The sequence below is a fragment of the Agelaius tricolor genome, unplaced genomic scaffold (assembly GCF_023055355.1).
Source record: "Agelaius tricolor isolate 1412-34295 unplaced genomic scaffold, bAgeTri1.0.p SCAF_15, whole genome shotgun sequence".
NCBI lineage: Eukaryota > Metazoa > Chordata > Aves > Passeriformes > Icteridae > Agelaius > Agelaius tricolor.
Genome location: NW_027269275.1, coordinates 19,479,311 through 19,496,833, shown reverse-complemented (window position 1 = coordinate 19,496,833; position 17,523 = coordinate 19,479,311). Strand labels below are relative to the sequence as shown.

Below are 17,523 nucleotides of genomic sequence, written 5' to 3'. Positions count from 1 at the left end.
CAGAAATTTGGGAAGGTTTTTAAGGTGAGGTAACCTGGTGGGAATGAAGCAGTGAGTTCCCATTCCTACAGCTGAAAAATCCCTTAAGTGATAAATTTATCTCTGGGATGCTGAGAAGGATGAGGGTGACAATCCCAGGCTGGTGATGGCTGGACTTCTGCTTTTCCCTGGGTGAGGGACACGGAGCTGCCAGGGTTTTGTGCCTGGAAAATTGATTTATTTTGGAGCAAATACTGGAGTTTCAGTGCTGCTGGGATAAGGGACTTGTTCCTCCTGGCTCTGTCCTTCCCAAAAAGCTGTGGAACCCCAGGGAGGCCAGGAGAGAAACCTGAGCCTTGCCATAATCCCAGCTCCTTATTTCATCCTCCCCTGCCTGGCCCCAGCCACTCTCTGCTCCCTTCCCTCCAGAGCAGCAGCAGGACCCGCTGGAGCAGCCTCAGGTGAGCTGAGTTTGCCAGGGCTCTGCTTGCTCCCTTCCTGGTGTGGTTCCCTTCCTCCTGCTCTGGGAGGGGGTCACACCTCACCATCCTCCCTGGGAATTCGGGGTGTTTCTTTGCAGGTAGCCTTGGAGACTGAGAAACCACACAAATCCTGATCCTGGGGAGAGAAAACCCATGGGGACTGGAATGAGCAAGGTACAGGGGAACAGTGGGATGGTGGCCAGGACATTCTCTGCTTCTGCAGCCCATGGATGCACTTCCCAGGTCCCTAAATACAGCTCTCTGCACCTTCCCCTTTCCCACAGCCCTTTGGAATTCCAAGCACTTCAAGAGAATTAAGAAAACAAACAGGGATTTAAATCCAAGGTTTATATCCGGGGTGAAGAGCTCGGCGTCTGCAGGTGTCAGAAAAGTGACAGCTGGCATTAAATGCTCATCCCTGGGGTGGTAAAACCTTGGCATTTTCATCCTCAGGGATGACAGGGGTCCCTGCAGGGAAATTCTCCCCTTCCCACCCTCGGGGTGTGCCCCAGCAATGGGGGAAATGTGGTTTCAGTGCTGCTTTTTCCTCCAGGGCTGGAGGAGGGGATCAATTTCTGTTGCTGTCCTTAAATAACCACTTGGAATGTGAATCTTTCAGTTTAAAATTAGACTCTGGGACAACAACAGAGAGGTCAGATCAGGGCAAACTCCCTCTCATGGCTCTGATGTGGTTTAACACCAGGGATTCACCCCTGTGAACTCAGCCTGACAGGCAAAGTGCCTTTTACAGCCCCCAAAGTGCCTCTTACGGTGCCACCAAACCCTTTTGGGGAGCTCAGGCTGTTGTTGCCAAGGGCTGGATTGGTGCAGAGCCTTTTATAGGATCCAATTTTGGACTCCCATGACATGCAGGGCTCTGCGTTCCCCTTCACACTTTGAGCTGTGCTGAATCCAGGTGTTTGCACCCAGGAATGGGCTGGGGTTCAGCTGGATGTGACCCAGTGCTGCTGAAAACCCTAAAACTCCTCAAACCAGGGCTCTTCTGCCAGATGGGCACCAGCAAGTCCAGCTGATAATCAGCTCTGTCTTTCTGTGCCTCTGGAAATGCTCTGGCAGGTTCTCACACCCCTTAAACACCCTCAGCTGTCCCTCTTCTCCTTCATAACCCTGCAGCAGTGAGTTGGAGACCAAATTTGAAGCCTTGACATCTCTTAACTGCAATAAATAGAAATCCTGCTGTAAATAGCATCCATCCATCCCCAGCTGGCAGATGCAACCTTTGGAACTCCAGAGGATCACATCCAAACTCCTCCCATTCCTGTGCTGCGTTGTTCCTGAGCTCTGCTCTCCTGAGGGGTTTGGGCTCAGCCTCTCCTGGTTGTTTATGGATATGATCCATGGATTTGGGTGCTTGGCTTGGCATGGCCTGGGGAGTTTGGTGCCAGGTGTCCTGGTCCTGCTGGAGCTCATTCCCACCACAACAGGTGTACCTTGTTCCTGGTGCCATCTGAATTCTCTCTCCTTTTTGTCACCTCCCAGATTGTCACCGGCCTCTACCTGGGGAATATTCGTGGTGAGTGAATTCCCTGCCCCTCCCTGGTGCTGTGGGGTCCTCGGGCAGCTGGCAGGGCTGGAGGATTCCTCTCCTTGGCAACTCCATGTGCTGGGAATCTCAGCATCTTCCAGAGCTGCCCCAAATCCCCACCCCAATTTCCAGTGATCCCAGTCCAGCCCAGCAGAGGGATGTCCCCGGGAGCTGTGTGTGACCGTGTTCACAGGGGTCTGAGGGTGAGGGAAGAGATGAGGATCTGACTCCATGTTTCAGAAGGCTTGATTTATTATTTTATGATATCTATTACATTAAAACTATACTAAAAGAATAGAAGAAAATATTTCATCAGAAAGCTGGCTAAGAATAGAATAAGAAAGAATGAATAACAAAAGTTTGTGGCTCGGGCTCTGTGTCTGAGCCAGCTGACTGTGATTGGCCATTAATTAGAAATATCTAACATGGGCTAATCCCAGATGTACCTATTGCATTCCACAGCAGCAGATAATAAATGTTTACATTTTGTTCCTGAGGCCTCTCAGCTTCTCAGGAGGAAAAATCCTAAAGGAAAGGATTTTCCATAAAAGATGTGTGCACCAGCTGTGCTCACCAGCCATGCTGGAACCCCAGGAAATTCATGGCATATCTGGAAACCTCCCCAACAGCAAGGACACAGCAGCCTTGCCTGAGTTCTCAGGGTAATTCCTGACTTTAGGGCCGGCTTTAGGAACCTGCTGAGCACCCGGTGCATCCCAGGGGGATTTGGCCTGGATGGGGGCGTCCAACCTCCTCCCTGCACCGTGTGGGACGAGAGGCAGGGCTGGAATGGGGGTCAGGGGCTGGGGGGGGGTCCCAGCAGGGCAGGAAATTCCCACGTGGCTCCCGTTTCCAGACTCTGAGGACCACGAGAAGCTGCTGAGCAAGGGGGTGACCCACATCCTGTCCGTGCACAGCGGCGCCAAGCCCGTGCTGGAGGTGAGCGCCTGGCTCGGGGGGCTGGGGACAGCCGGGACAGCAGCAGGAGCTGGGAAGGGACAGCCAGGGAGGGGACAGCCAGGGAAGGGACAGCCAGGGAAGGGACAGCCAGGGGAAGGGACACTCAGGGAAGGGACACTCAGGGAAGGGACACCCTGGGAAGGGACACCCTGGGAAGGGACAGCCAAGGAAGGGACAGCCAGGGAAGGGACACCCAGGGCTTTCTCTTGGCCTGGGGAGAAGCAATGCTGGGTTTGCAACGATTTACAGTGATTTACACCAATTTACACTGATTTACACAGATTTACACTGATTTACACCGGTTTACACTGATTTACACCGATGTATACTGATTAACACAGATTTACAAATTTATACTGATTTAACTGATTTACACAGATTTACACAAATTTATACTGATTTACACTGATTTACACCAATTTATACTGATTTACACCGATTTACACAGATTTACACCAATTTACACCGATGTACACTGATTTACACCAATGTACACCAATTTATACTGATTTACACTGATTTACATCGAGTTGCACCAGGCAATGCTGCCCAAAGGGGCTCAGTGATGGATTTGGGGAAGGGGCAGCAGGGTGCTAGGGTGGATTTTGGGGGGCAGCGGGGTGTTTGGGTGGATTTTGGGGAGCAGCGGGGTGTTTGGGTGGATTTTGGGGGACACCGGGGTATTTGGGTGAATTTTCGGGAGCAGCGGGGGTTTGGGTGGATTTTGGGGAGCAGCGGGGGTTTGGGTGGTTTTTGGGGAGCAGCAGGGTGTTTGGGTGGTTTTTGGGGGACACCGGGGTGTTTGGGTGGATTTTGGGGGGCAGGCGGGACCCGTAGCGCTGCGGGGCCGTGCCCGGAGGGTGCCCGGCGCTGCCGGGGGGTCCCCACGAGAGGGCGGCGGCGCCCCGCGAACGGAGCCCCGGCGGGGAGGGGCGCTTACACCAGGGAGCAGAGGAGACACAGCCCTTACACCAGGGAGCAGAGAACACACAGCCCTTACACCAGGGAGCAGAGCGCACACAGCCCTTACACCAGGGAGCAGAGAACACACAGCCCTTACACCAGGGAGCAGAGCACACACAGCCCTTACACCATGGAGCAGAGCACACACAGCCCTTACACCAGGGAGCAGAGCGCACACAGCCCTTACTCCAGGGAGCAGAAAGCACACAGCCCTTACACCAGGGAGCAGAGCCCGCGGAGGGGAAGCGGAAGGCCCGGGGGGTTTTGCAATGTGTCAATCACGGCCCCAGCGGTGACCGCAAACCCCAGCGCCGCTGCCATGGTGGGACAGGGACAGGGACACCCGGGACAGGGACAGGGACACCCGGGATAGGGATGGGGACACCCGGGACAGGGACAAGGATACCCGGGATAGGGATGGGGACACCCGGGACAGGGACACCCAGCCCTGGGACAGGGACACCTGGCACCGGGATAGGGACAGGAACACCTGGCCCTGTGAGCAGCCCTGGGGTTCATCCTGGGTTGAGCTTTGGGGTGGGCCAAAGACCTTTTGGCTTCTCCAGGGTGGATTTGGTGCCTCTTGCCAGCCTGGGGACACGTTGGGATGCACCAGGCGTGGAGCTGGGGGTGAGGTGATGTGTGGAAAGCTTGTGGGTCACCCCAGCACAGAATTATCCCAGTGCCCATCCTGCTCTGCCCCTTCCTTCCTTAAATAATCCAATTTTTCAGCCTCCTGGGCTGGAGGGTGGTCCAGGGGCTTGGGCTGCCTGAACCTGATGGAGATGGGGCAATCCCTGGCGCTCTGGCTGCAGGATTTCCCCCCATATTTTGCTAAGAAAGGATTAAAAAAAAAAACCAACAACCCCAACCCCCAGATAAAAAGGATCTAAATTTAGCTCTGAGCAGGGAGGATCGAGGAAGCGATGTTTTAAGGAGAGGAAAGTAATCTGACCTAGGCCAGCAGGCAGCAGATGATTTATGGCGTATTAAAAGGACAGGGAGGAAATAACTCATTGATGACAGTGGCTTTGTCAGTGCACGTCTTCCTGGTGGAGTCTGGGGCTCCCTGGCTCTGTTTTGGGGGGCTCCTGAATGTTTGAGTTGTCCCCACAGCCTGGCCTGTCCTGTGGGATTGAGGGCAAATCAGTGGGGAGGGATGGATGCACTCATCCATTGCAGTGGAGCAAACCCCACTGGTTTGGTGGTTTTCAGATTTCTTCTCTCCTCAAGGTCAGCTGAGGAAGGAAAACAAGAGAGAGGAATGGAGGATTTTGTGATTCTTGGAGGTATTTAGTGACTGTTTTATTCTGTGTTGCAGGACATGACCTATCTGTGTATCTCCGCCTCGGATTCATCCAGTCAAAACCTGTAAGTGATTTCCCATCTTTTTTTCTTGTCAGCAGTTGGTCAATAAAAGCTCAGGTTGTGCAGGATGAAGGTTCAGTCCATTCACGCTGTGAAATTTCACATAACCCCTGAGCTTCCCAGAAGCTGGGGTTCATTTTTATGTGGTAAAGAACATTTTAGGGCTTAAAATCTATTTTTAATATGTGTTTGTAGTCAGGAAATGTGATTTTTTTTCAAGTTTCAGAGTTATTCCACTGGGCAGGACTGAAAACTGGAGTGTTAGAAAGATGATTTGTGTCAGTCCTCAAGGCATTTTTTTTTAAAGACAAATTTATTAAAATATGAATTATTTTTGCCATATAAAGCAATGACCCACGCTCATAACTCTTGGAATGCTGTTTTGGAGATGAAGCTGAGAGGAGCTGGGAGGAATTGCCAAGATTTTGTGGGATGCTGCTGCTTTGGGTGGCGAGCACCAATAAATCATCAATTTGCACCAATAAATCATCAATTTGCACCAGCAAATTGGCAAATCCAGGGGATTTTTCCCTCCAATCAAACCCTAAAAAGCATCAAAACTTAATTTCCAAGCCCTTGCCTGTGGAGGTGCTGTTTTTTCCAGCATCCTTGGCAGCAGCCGTGCCTGGGGGTGGAATCCTGCTTGCTCATGCTCTGGCTGAGCGGAAAGAGAAGCTTTACAAGAAAACCCTGCCTCAGCAAGAACTGGGATTTTTTGGTTGTTATTTTTTCCCCCCTTCGCTCATTTCTTTGCGCTCGTGGCGTGTCTACGAAAGGGAAAAAAAAAATAAAAAAAGGGGAAAAAAAAAACCAACCAAAAAAAGAAGATAAGGCTGCCTGCAGGAAGGAAGAGTTATTCAAGAAACTATTTTCTGCTTGTCAGTTTATGCCTTGGATTTCACAATCCTGGTGAACTTTGTGTCCTGCTTGTGATTCGGGAGCTCAGCACTAATTCCACTGCCTGATCCCACGCTTGGAAAAGCACAGGCAGAGCTTTCCCTGTGGGAAAAACACCCGTGGAGTGGGTGAGGATGGATGGGGGAGCCAAATTCCTTTGGGATGTTGGGACAGGGATGGAGGCTGGAGGCGTGAGCATCGTGTGCTTGCAAGCAGAGAAGATTCCTGCTGGTCCTGCCGAGGGGCTGAGGGGAGCACTGGGATCTGGAGAGTTTGGAGCTCAGTGGGCAGCACCTGCAGGCCCTGGGGGATGTTGTGTGCTCTGTGAACATCAGCAGGACAAGCAGGGAAATCCCATGGGATGAGATTTTGATGCCTTGGGAAGGCTGAGCTAGAGCAGAGGCTGGGCAGAGTCACAGAATAAAGCAGGGATTTATTAAAAGCATCTCCTCAATGGATGCACCTTGGGCAGCACAAGAGCCCAGCCAGGGCTGCACCCAAGGTGAACCAAAATGGTCCCAAAATGAACCCAACATGAACCAAAATGGTCCCAAAATGAACCCAAAATGGACCAAAATGGTCCCATAATGAACCCAAATGGTGCCAAAATGAACCCAGGATGGACCAAAATGGTCCCAAAATGAACCCAAGATGACCCAAAATGGTCCCAAAATGCACGAGCGCTCCCGGGGTCCCTCCCTTGGATCAGTTCTGCTCCATTTGCATCTTGCAGTTCATTGTCCCATTCCAGCTTTAGCCCCTGCAGTCCCATCCTTGTTTTTCTCTCTCCAGCCCACGGGGTTTGTGCTCTTGGGCTGAGATTTGGGTCATTTGTCCTTGGTGCCCAGCTGGAGCAGGAATTGTTTTGTGTCCCTGCTCTGTGCCCAGAGCTCAGCATCCCCTGATGTGAACCCAGACCCACACACTAAAGCAGCACAGAACCTGAAAATCATAAAGCCAAAACCTGAGGCATCACTTTGGAAAACCCTCCCAGATGGTGATGCTCCATTTGCTGGAGGATCCTTGGATTGACATCTCCTTGCAGGAATGGGAGGCTCAGTATTTTTAGCCTGCTCACCATGCCAGACACTCCCTCACCTCTCCTGCTGCTCCTGGGGAGCAGAACCCCCTGCAATTCCTGCATTAATTCATTCTGGCTCCTCAGACAGCGCCGAGCCCAGCGCCCCAGGGCAGGGTGAAGAACAAACCCCCTCCTCCATGGGCCAGCAGTGATGGAGGAGCTTCTGGAGAGTTCCCAGAGGGAAAGCAGCTCCCTTGGCAGTGGGAATGACTGCAGGAGGTCAAGCTTTGGCTTCTGAGAAATCAGGAAGGCAGCGAGGGCTCCCTCCCACCCCATCACGCGCAGCAGAGGAAGTCCGGCGCCGCAGCACAGGGGCTGCCAAAGGGACCCTCTTCTCTGTGGATTTTTTGGTTTTTTTTTTTTTGTTTTTTTTTTTTTTTGGTTAAGGTTGGGATTAAATGTGTGAGATGGTATTTTTTTGTTTGGGTTTAGCTGTTTATTGGTTTTTGTTTGTATTACAGATTATTTTATTTATATTATTTATACTACAGGTTATTTTATTTATATTACAGATATTTCACAGATTGTGAGTTTCATAGTGCTTTAATAAGTTAAAAAATGGAGTTGTATCTCTTTTTTTATAAGATTTTTTTTTAGGGATAAACTGTTCAATTAAGAAATGATACCTAAATTATTTTTATTTTTAACTTAATAACTATTTTATGAGTAATTTTTAACTTAATAACTATTTTTTAACTTAATAACTAAATTTTAACTTGATAGCTTAATACTTAATAACTATTTTTTAACTTAATAACTAATTTTTAACTTAATAACTTAATACTTACTTAATAACTATTTTTAACTGAATAACTAATTTTTAACTTGATAACTTAATACTTAATAACAATTTTTTTACTTAATAACTAATTTTTAACTTAATAACTTAATACTTACTTAATAACTATTTTTAACCTAATAACTAATTTTTAACTTAATAACTTTGTGCAGAGAGCTCACCATCCCCATGTATGAAGCTCAGACCCACCCACTAAAGCAGCACAGAAAGTGAAAGATATAAAAGCTCAAACCTGAGGCATCACCTTCGCCTGGCAGAGAAAGGATCTCTGCTCCCACGCCACGCTGGTGGCCCCGGGGTGGTGGAAAACCCTTGGGAGTGACAGTGCTGGTGTTTGCAGGGTGCCCTGCAGGGACAGGCAGCCCGTCCCTCCCTCCTCACCTCTGCCTCTCCCCCTGCAGGCTGCAGCACTTCAAGGAGTGCATCCAGTTCATCCACGAGTGCCGGCTCGCAGGGGGAGGCTGCCTGGTGCACTGGTGAGAGCTGCTGGGACCCCTCAGAGCCCAGCCATCCTCTGGGAGCTGGGGATGGAGCCCTGGGAAGGCTGAGCTGGAGCAGAGGCTGGGCAGAGTCACAGAATAAAGCAGGGATTTATTAAAAGCATCTCCTCAATGGATGCACCTTGGGCAGCACAAGAGCCCAGCCAGGGCTGCACCCAAGGTGAACCAAAATGGTCCCAAAATGAAGCCAGGATGAACCAAAATGGTCCCAAAATGCGCCCAAGATGAACCAAAATGGTCCCAAAATGAACCCAGGATGAACCAAAATGGTCCCAAAATGAACCCAAGATGAACCAAAATGGTCCCAAAATGAACCCAAGGTGAACCAAAATGGTCCCATAATGAAGCCAAGATGGACCAAAATGGTCCCAAAATGAACCCAGGATGAACCAAAATGGTCCCAAAATGAACCCAAGATGAACCCAAATGGTCCCAAAATGCCCGAGCGCTCCCGGGGTCTCTCCCTTGGATCAGTTCTGCTCCATTTGCATCTTGCAGTTCATTGTCCCATTCCAGCTTTAGCCCCTGCAGTCCCATCCTTGTTTTTCTCTCTCCAGCCCACGGGGTTTGTGCTCCTGGGGCTGAGATTTGGATCATTTGTCCTTGGTGCCCAGCTGGAGCAGGAATTGTTTTGTGTCCCTGCTCTGTGCCCAGAGCTCAGCATCCCATAATATGAAGCTCAGAATTACACACTAAAGCAGCACAGAATTTGGAAAATAGAAAAGCTAAAACCTGAGGCACCACTTTGGAAACCCCTCCCAGATGGTGATGCTCCATTTGCTGGAGGATCCTTGGATTGACATCTCCTTGCAGGAATGGGATGCTCAGTATTTTTAGCCTGCTCACCATGCCAGACACTCCCTCATCTAATCCGAATCTCAGACCCGCACACTAAAGCAGCACAGAATGTGAAAAATAGAACAGCCAAAACCTGAGGCATCAGGCACGGGCTCCTAAAAGTGTCCTTGGTGTTGAACATCACTGACCACCTGAGCACCCAAGATGTGGCTTGAGGAAGGGACAGGGAGGTGACAGCAGCAGTGAGAGTGTGAGAGGGGAGCTCCTTGTCCCCTGCAGCTCGCGCTGCTCACAGCCCAGCCAGGCACCCGCATCCCAGGGCTGGTTCCTGCAGGATCCCATCCCTGACTGGCTCCTCCTGGCCCAGCCTGGCCGGGGTGTCCCGCAGCAGCACCCTGCTGGTGGCATACCTGATGACAGTGACGGAGCTGGGCTGGCAGAGCTGCCTGGCTGCCACCAGGGCCGTCCGCTCCTACGCCAGCCCCAACCCTGGCTTCCAGCAGCAGCTGCAGGAGTACGAGAGCACCCTGCTGCACGAGGTGAGGCCCCCGGGGGTGCTTCTGGAGGGCTTTGCAACCAGGCATGGCTCCTTTGTATGCTGTTTGCCCCAGCTGGATTTGGGAATGTCGTTTATCGCCTGGGGATTTGGGGGTTTGCATGCAAAACCAAAAAGAAATTTAAAATAATTGCCTTGGTATTGTGTGAGTGCACTTAAAAAAGCTCTTAAAAACCCCAAACTTTAAAACCCCAAACTTGAAACCCTTGGGTACACTTTGGAGGGGTAAACCCCAAACTTGAAAACCCCAAACTTGGGGTGCTTTAGGTGCACCAAAGGCCCCTTTGGGTGCTTTTGGAAGTGTTTGCAACCAGACACGGCTCCTCTGCATGCAGCTGTTTGCCCCAGCTGGATTTGGGAATGTCACTTATCACCTGAGGATTTGGGGGTTTGCATGCAAAAACAAAAAGAAATTTAAAATAAGTGCATTGGTATTGTGTGAGTGCACTTAAAAAAGCTCTTAAAAACCCCAGACTTAAAAACCCCAAACTTAAAATCCCTTGGGTACATTTTGGAGGGGTTTGCAACCAGACACGGCTCCTCTACATGCAGCTGTTTGCCCCAGCTGGATTTGGGAATGTCGTTTATCACCTGAGGATTTGGGGGTTTGTGTGCAAAAACAAAAAGAAATCAAAAAAACAAATTAGTGCATTGGTATTGTGTGAGTGCACTTAAAAAAGCTCTTAAAAACCCCAAACTTAAAATCCCCAAACTTAAAATCCCTTGGGTACATTTTGGAGGGGTAAACTCCAAACTTGAAAACCCCAGACTTAAAACCCTTGGGTACATTTTGGAGGGGTTTGCAACCAGACACGGCTCCTCTGCATGCAGCTGTTTGCCCCAGCTGGATTTGGGAATGTCGTTTATCACCTGAGGATTTGGGGGTTTGTGTGCAAAACCAAAAAGAAATTTTAAAAAATAAGGCCCTTGATATTGTGTGAGTGCACTCTAAAAAGCTCTTAAAAACCCCAAACTTGAAAACCCCAAACTTGGGGTGCTTTAGGTGCACCAAAGGCCCCTTTGGGTGCTTTTGGAAGTGTTTGCAACCAGGCATGGCTCCTCTGCATGCAGCTGTTTGCCCCAGCTGGATTTGGGAATGTCATTTATCGCCTGAGGATTTGGGGGTTTGCGTGCAAAACCAAAAAGAAATTTTAAAAAATAAGGCCCTTGATACTGTGTGAGTGCACTCTAAAAAGCTCTTTAAAACCCCGAACTCATTTTCTGGAGTTGGGATGCAGCAGGAAGGATGGGAGAGCAGTTTGTCCCTTGGGGACCTCAGGAAGGAGCTGGGAATGCAGCAGGGAGAGGGGGAGTGGAGAGGGAGGAAGGCTCTTGTGAGGAGCTTTGGGATGTCTGGGCACCAAGGGCCCCGCTCTCAGGGCAGGCGGCAGGCAGGAGGGCAGAAATCTCTGATTTCCTCCCCAAAACGAGGTTTTGGGAGAGCAGGAGCTGAGGCTGGCTGGTTCCCAGCAGGGAAGGGAGGATGGAGCAGAGCCCAGCTGCATTCCAGGGAGAGCACTCAGTGCAGGGGTCAGAGCTGCACGTTTGAACTGGAAAGCCTCCGAAAGCAAAGGGAAAGACCTTAAAAAGAAAAAAACCTTAAAAAGCAAAGGGAAAGACCTTAAAAAGCAAAGGGAAAAACCTTAAAAAGCAAAGGGAAAAACCTTAAAAAGAAAAAACCTTAAAAAGCAAATGGAAAAACCTTAAAAAGAAAAGAAGTTAAAAAGCAAAGGGAAAGACCTTAAAAAGCAAAGGAAAAAACCTTAAAAAGCAAAGACCTTAAAAAGCCAAGGGAAAAACTTTAAAAAGCAAAGGAAAAAACCTTAAAAAGAAAAAAACCTTGAAAAGCAAAGGGAAAAACCTTAAAAAGCAAAGGAAATAAAAACCTTAAAAAGCAAAGGAAATAAAAACCTTAAAAAGCAAAGGGAAAAACCTTAAAATAAAAGACCTTAAAAAGCAAAGGGAAAAACCTTAAAAAGCAAAGGAAAAAACGTTAAAAAGCAAAGACTTTAAAAAGCAAAGGCAAAAAAACCTTAAAAAGCAAAGGCAAAAAAACCCTTAAAAAGCAAAGGAAAAAAAACCTTAAAAAGCAAAGGGAAAGACCTTAAAAAGCAAAGGAAATAAAAACCTTAAAAAGCAAAGGGAAAAACTTTATAAAGCAAAGGAAAAACCTTAAAAAGCAAAGGAACAAACCTTAAAAAGCAAAGGAAAAAAACCTTAAAAAGCAAAGGGAAAAACCTTAAAATAAAAGACCTTAAAAAGTAAAGGGAAAGACCTTAAAAAGCAAAGGGAAAAACCTTAAAATAAAAGACCTTAAAAAGCAAAGGGAAAAACCTTAAAAAGCAAAGGAAAAAACTTAAAAAGCAAAGGGAAAGACCTTAAAAAGCAAAGGGAAAACCCTTAAAAAGCAAAGGAAATGGCTTTTAAAAGCACAGCTCCCCCCTGGCTCTGTGGCTGCCTCCAGCCTCCCACTCTGGACTCTGCCCCTTCACCCTTCCCAAACTTCCCATGGGACACAGACGCCCTGCAAGGGAAGGGGAACCCTGGAAATGATGTGTGCAAAGGGTGTCACAGCTCCTGTCACCCCTAAACCCCGTGCCAGCCCTGGGGACAGAGCCCCCCGTGCGCTGCAGCCACCGTGCAAGGGAAAAACAGGGGGTCCTGGGGGGTTCCCATGCAAACAGGGGGACCTGGGGGGGGTTCCCATGCAAACAGGGGGACCTGGGGGGGGTTCCCATGCAAACAGGGGGACCTGGGGGGGTTCCCATGACAAACAGGGGGACCTGGGGGGTTCCCATGACAAACAGGGGTCCCTGTGGCAAACAGGGGGTCCCTGTGCTCCCCTTGAGCCCCTGGGGGGGGTTCCTATGACAAACAGGGGGTCCCTGTGACAAGCAGGGGGTCCCTGTGCTCCCCCTGAGCCCCCACAGGGGGGGTTCCCATGACAAACAGGGGGTCCCTGTGCTCCTCATGAGCCCCTGGAGGGGATTCCTGTCCTGGCAGGAGGGAGCAGGGACAGCCTGTGACACTGTCCCCAAGGCCAAGTTCCCTTCCCCGGTGCTGTCACACGGGGGGATGTGGCCCTGCCCCGTTGTCACCAGCTCGAGAAACGTCCCTGGAGGAGGCTGGCAGATGCTCCTGGGGATTACAAACCACCCTGGGTGCTGGAGATTCCCTGCAGGGCTTCCCCTGGCAGGGCAGCTCTCCCCAGCCCTTCCCACACACGCTGGGCTGGGCTTTGCTGTCCCTCCCTCCACCCCAGCCATTCCTCCTGCTCCCCAAATCCACCCTGGGCACCACAATTTCCTCCTTTTCCCTCCCAAGATGCTTTTCCCATCCCCTCACAGCTTTGCCAGTGGCTTTGCAGCCCTTTCCCTGAAGCAGCCCAGGGTGGAGGTGCTGGGATGTGTTTTCCTGTCCGTGGGATTTAGCAAGAGCTGCCTTTTCCTTGAAACTCCCACTCGTGTGTGATGTCAGCCCTGGAATGGCCCTGGTGGGTGGGAAACCTCAATCCTTGCTGGTTTAAACCCGTGAGGAACATCCTGGACCTTCTGGGGACCTCCTGGGGCTGTGGTGCCTCAGTTTCCTTCACCTGAGGAGGCTCAGATGGGAGGAGGGAATGGGGAAGGTGCTCCAGCCTCGCTGCTGTGGTTTCAAGCTGGCAAATGGGGCTTCTCCAGGCTGCAGGGATGAAGAAGGAAGGAAGGAAGGAAGGGAGCAAGAGCAGCAGCAGGATGATGGGGAGGCTCAGAAAAGGAAGCCAGAGAGGGCACAGATGGGCACTCTGGGGACAGAGCTGTCCCCTGTGGCGCTGGCACGCGTGGCCAGGCTGCCTTCTTACCCCAGATGGGCTGAGGAGGAGGAGGAGGAGGAGGAGGAGGAGGAGGAGGAGGAGGGCGGTGACCGTGTTCACAGGGGTCCGAGGATGAGGGAAGAGATGAGGATCTGACTCCATGTTTCACAAGGCTGATTTATTATTTTTTGATATCCATGATATTAAAACTATACTAAAAGAATAGAAGAAAATGTTTCATCAGAAGGCTGGCTAAGCTAAGAATAGAATCAGAAAGAATGATAACAAAGGTTTGTGGCTCAGGCCCTGTGTCCAAGCCAGCTGGGCTGTGATTGACCATTAATTAGAAACAACCACATGAGCCCAATCCCAGATGCACCTGTTGCATTCCACAGCAGCAGATAACCATTGCCCTGACACTCTGTTCCTGAGGCCTCTCAGCTTCCCTGGAGGAAAAAATCCTAAGGAAAGGATTTTCCATGAAAAGATGTCTGTGACAAGTGGGGTGAGAAGGTCCCCACAACCTCCCGAGGTGCTGTGACATCAAACCTGCCCCACCTTGCAAGGACCAACTGCTTCTGGGGGAAAAAAAAAAAAAAAGCCTTGGGAATCTTTCCTTACAGGAATTCAGACACATTAGGAGCAGCAGCAGCAGCTTCTTGGCAAGGAGGGATAAATAAAGCTGCTGTCCCAGCTGCAGGCAGTGTGGGAAGCTGAGGGTGCTGCCAGCTCTGGGCTGGGGATGTGGGGAGTGCTGGGATGGGGTTCCACTGCATCTCTGGGGACATCCATCCACACTGGCTTCCTTTTCTAACCCTACCCATCATCCTGGGATGATGATACCCATTACTGGAATCACCTACCCAGGGAGTCACCATCCCTTGATGTGTTTAAAAAAAGACTGGATGTGGCCCTTGGTGCCATGATCTAGCTGAGGTGTTAGAACATGGGTTGGACTCGATGATCTTGACGGTCTCTTCCCACCTAGAAATTCTGTGATTCTGTGATCCTGCTGCTGCTCTTGATCCCTTCCTTTCTTCCTTCTTCATCCCTCCAGCCTGAGTGTGAGCTCCTGTGGGATGGGACCCTCCTGCACGCTGGGTGTGCCTGAGGATGTGGGGAGTGCTGGGATGGGGCATCCACTGCATCTGTGGGGACATCCATCCACACTGATCTCCTTTTCTAACCCTCCCCATCATCCTGCTGTTGCTCTTGGTCCCTTCATTCCTTCTTCATCCTGTGGGGTGGGACCCTCCTGCATGCTGGATGTGCCTGGGGATGTGGGGATCCACTGCATCTGTGGGGACATCCATCCACACTGACCTCCTTTTCTAACCCTCCCCATCATCCTGCTGCGGCTCTTGGTCCCTTCATTCCTTCTTCATCCCTTCATCCTGTGGGGTGGGACCCTCCTGCACGCTGGCTGTGCTGGGATGGGGCATCCACTGCATCTATGGGGTGCTGAGTGTGAGCTCCTGTGGGATGGGACCCTCCTGCACGCTGTGGGTGCTCTTGGTCCCATCATTCCTTCTTCATCCCTTCATCCTGTGGGGTGGGACCCTCCTGGCTGTGCTGGGGATGCTGCAGGAATTGCTCTGCTCGCTGCTTTCCCCCGGAGCTGCCCTGCTCCATCTCTCTCTGGGGTTTCTGAGCTTTTCAGCTCCCCCTGAGAGCCTCTCCTGCCTGTTCTCCCGGCAGTACCGCGCCTGGATCCGCCGGGAATACGGCAGGAACCCCTTCCAGGACCAGGAGGAGCTGCAGCGTCTGCTGGGGCAGCAGCAGCAGCAGCAGCAGCCCGGGGGCAGGGATTGCTCCCGGCTCCCTTGCCCGGCTCCCACCTTGTCCCCTCCGTGCCGCGCAGGTGACACCGCTGGTGGCAGCGGGTGGATGAGCAGATAAAGCAGCCAGGCTGTTCCCGGGCAGGAATTGGCCCTGGGGCCTGGAAAATTCAGTTTTCCCTTTGCCAAGCACCTGCAGGGATTGGTGTGTAGGGCACACAGATGCCAGCAGCAGCCTGGGCTCCAGGCTGGAGCAGGGGGACAGGAGCCACAGAGCTGCCAGCTCTTGGAACCTCTGCTGCTCACAGTGACCCTGAGATGGGTCACAAAGTCTCTTTTCCCAGCCTGGTGGTTGAAGAAGGAGCCAGAGCCCTTCAGTTCTCACTCTCAAGGTTGTTCATTGCTCATTATCTATAAAATTCTCCTGTCCAGCCATGGTCCCCTCAGCAGGACAGTCCAAGGCACTCTGCCTGCCCCTGGTATTACCTTTTTATACTAAAAACTACATGTACAATATTTACCATAACTTCCCAATACCCATCACCTGTGTTAGACACTGAGCTTCTACTCTAAACCAATCCAAAAGTGCCAACATCACAGCAGAAGTTGGAGGCCAAGAAGAAGAAGGACAGGACACACCCAGGTTCCTCCATCTTACCTCCTGAACCCCCATTCTAAAAACCCCAAAAATCTATTTTTCACCCCATGATAAATTCACTATCATTCTACTTAAACGATCGTGGCTTGTAATTCTTCATATAAGGTTGGTAATTTTTTTTTTTTTTTTTCCAAGGGTTAGATCAAAGGCACAGGGGTCTCGGGCTCTGGGGTCTGGGGCTTTCCTTATCCCAACCCCAGGGGTAAGGGGAAAGGTAGACCCAAATTTAGGTTTTATCTGGCATTTTCCTTATGCAAGTCCCAGGAGTAAGGGGAAAGATAAATCCAAATTTAGGTTTTATCTGGGATTTTCCTTATTCAAGTCCCATGGGTAAGGGGAAAGGTAAATCCAAATTTATCTTTTTATCTGGGATTTTCCCTATCCCAACCCCAGGGATAAGGGGAAAGGTAAACCCAAATTTAGGTTTTATCTGGCATTTTCCTTACCCCAACCCCAGGGATAAGGGGAAAGGAAACCCCAAATTTAGCTTTTATCTGGGATTTTCCTTATCCCAGCCCCAGGGAGGGGGGAAATCCAGCAGTGCCTGTCCCAGTGCCTCCATCCCTGGAGCCAGAGTGGGTTTGGGATTTCCCTGAGCCCCATCTGAATGTCCCTGCTTGCCAAAGAAACCAAAAGCTTGGTTGGATTCACTCAACCCATGGACCAATTTAACTCTGTCCTTCTCCAAAAGCCTTTTTGATACCTGAACCCTGTGGCCATGTCCAGTTTTTCATCCCAAACTCGGATTGTGTTTTTCCAGAGCTTTTTTTTTTGGCAGGAATTCCCCCCATCTGCCTTACAATCCATCCCATCCCATAAATTCAGCCCTTCCACATGGAAACCTTCAACCCTTCCGTGCCATCCTGCCCTTTTACTGTAATTATTACCCTGTTTGTCCACTCAAAAAAAAAATGTCTGTTCTGCAATTCCTTCTAAGAAAAAAGGGATTCAAAACATTTCTAGGAATTTCTCTGGATGAAGATTTTTGGGTACACGTCGTGTGACAGCACCAGGGGTGACTCACCCAGCTCCTAATAAAGAAAAAAGTGATTAAATCCTGAGGGTGCCTGGACTTGATTTGTGGTGTTCCTGGTGGGAATACAGACATGGACTGAAATGACTTCCCTGCTTCCCATTTTCTTGATGAGAACCACCAGCAAAATGAAAAGTTTTAAATATTCCGTGTTTGGCCATGATGTATAGAATTCTAGGGGAAAAAAAATGGGGTTTTTCCCATTTATTTAGATGGAGAAAAGGGCCCCTGTGGCTGTTATTCCACATGGAAATAATGGGAAAGCAATTAATGAGGTTGATGGAGTGGGCTGGGGGGAGGCTGAGCAATCAGCTCAGGGATCAATATTGGAT

General features: G+C 50.2%; 1 protein-coding gene across 1 annotated transcript; it reads left to right on the top strand.

Moving 5' to 3' along the window:
* The first annotated feature begins 614 nt into the window (after positions 1 to 614).
* LOC139596472 (dual specificity protein phosphatase 22-A-like) lies at positions 615 to 17,058 on the top strand. Its single transcript, XM_071440791.1, has 7 exons — positions 615 to 635; positions 1,962 to 1,995; positions 2,864 to 2,946; positions 5,252 to 5,301; positions 8,477 to 8,551; positions 9,741 to 9,912; positions 15,421 to 17,058. Exons 1-7 carry the CDS (start codon positions 615 to 617, stop codon positions 15,619 to 15,621), a joined length of 636 nt encoding a protein of 211 aa, XP_071296892.1. The 3' UTR covers positions 15,622 to 17,058.
* The last annotated feature ends 465 nt before the right edge of the window (positions 17,059 to 17,523 follow it).

Bases quoted from the DNA above. Each gene is read 5' to 3' on its own strand.
- LOC139596472 (XM_071440791.1), top strand. From the start codon at position 615: ATGGGGACTGGAATGAGCAAG. The intron at 8,552-9,740 runs GTGAGAGCTGCT...CTCCTGGCCCAG, and splicing joins GGAGGCTGCCTGGTGCACTG to CCTGGCCGGGGTGTCCCGCA. The intron at 9,913-15,420 runs GTGAGGCCCCCG...TTCTCCCGGCAG, and splicing joins AGAGCACCCTGCTGCACGAG to TACCGCGCCTGGATCCGCCG.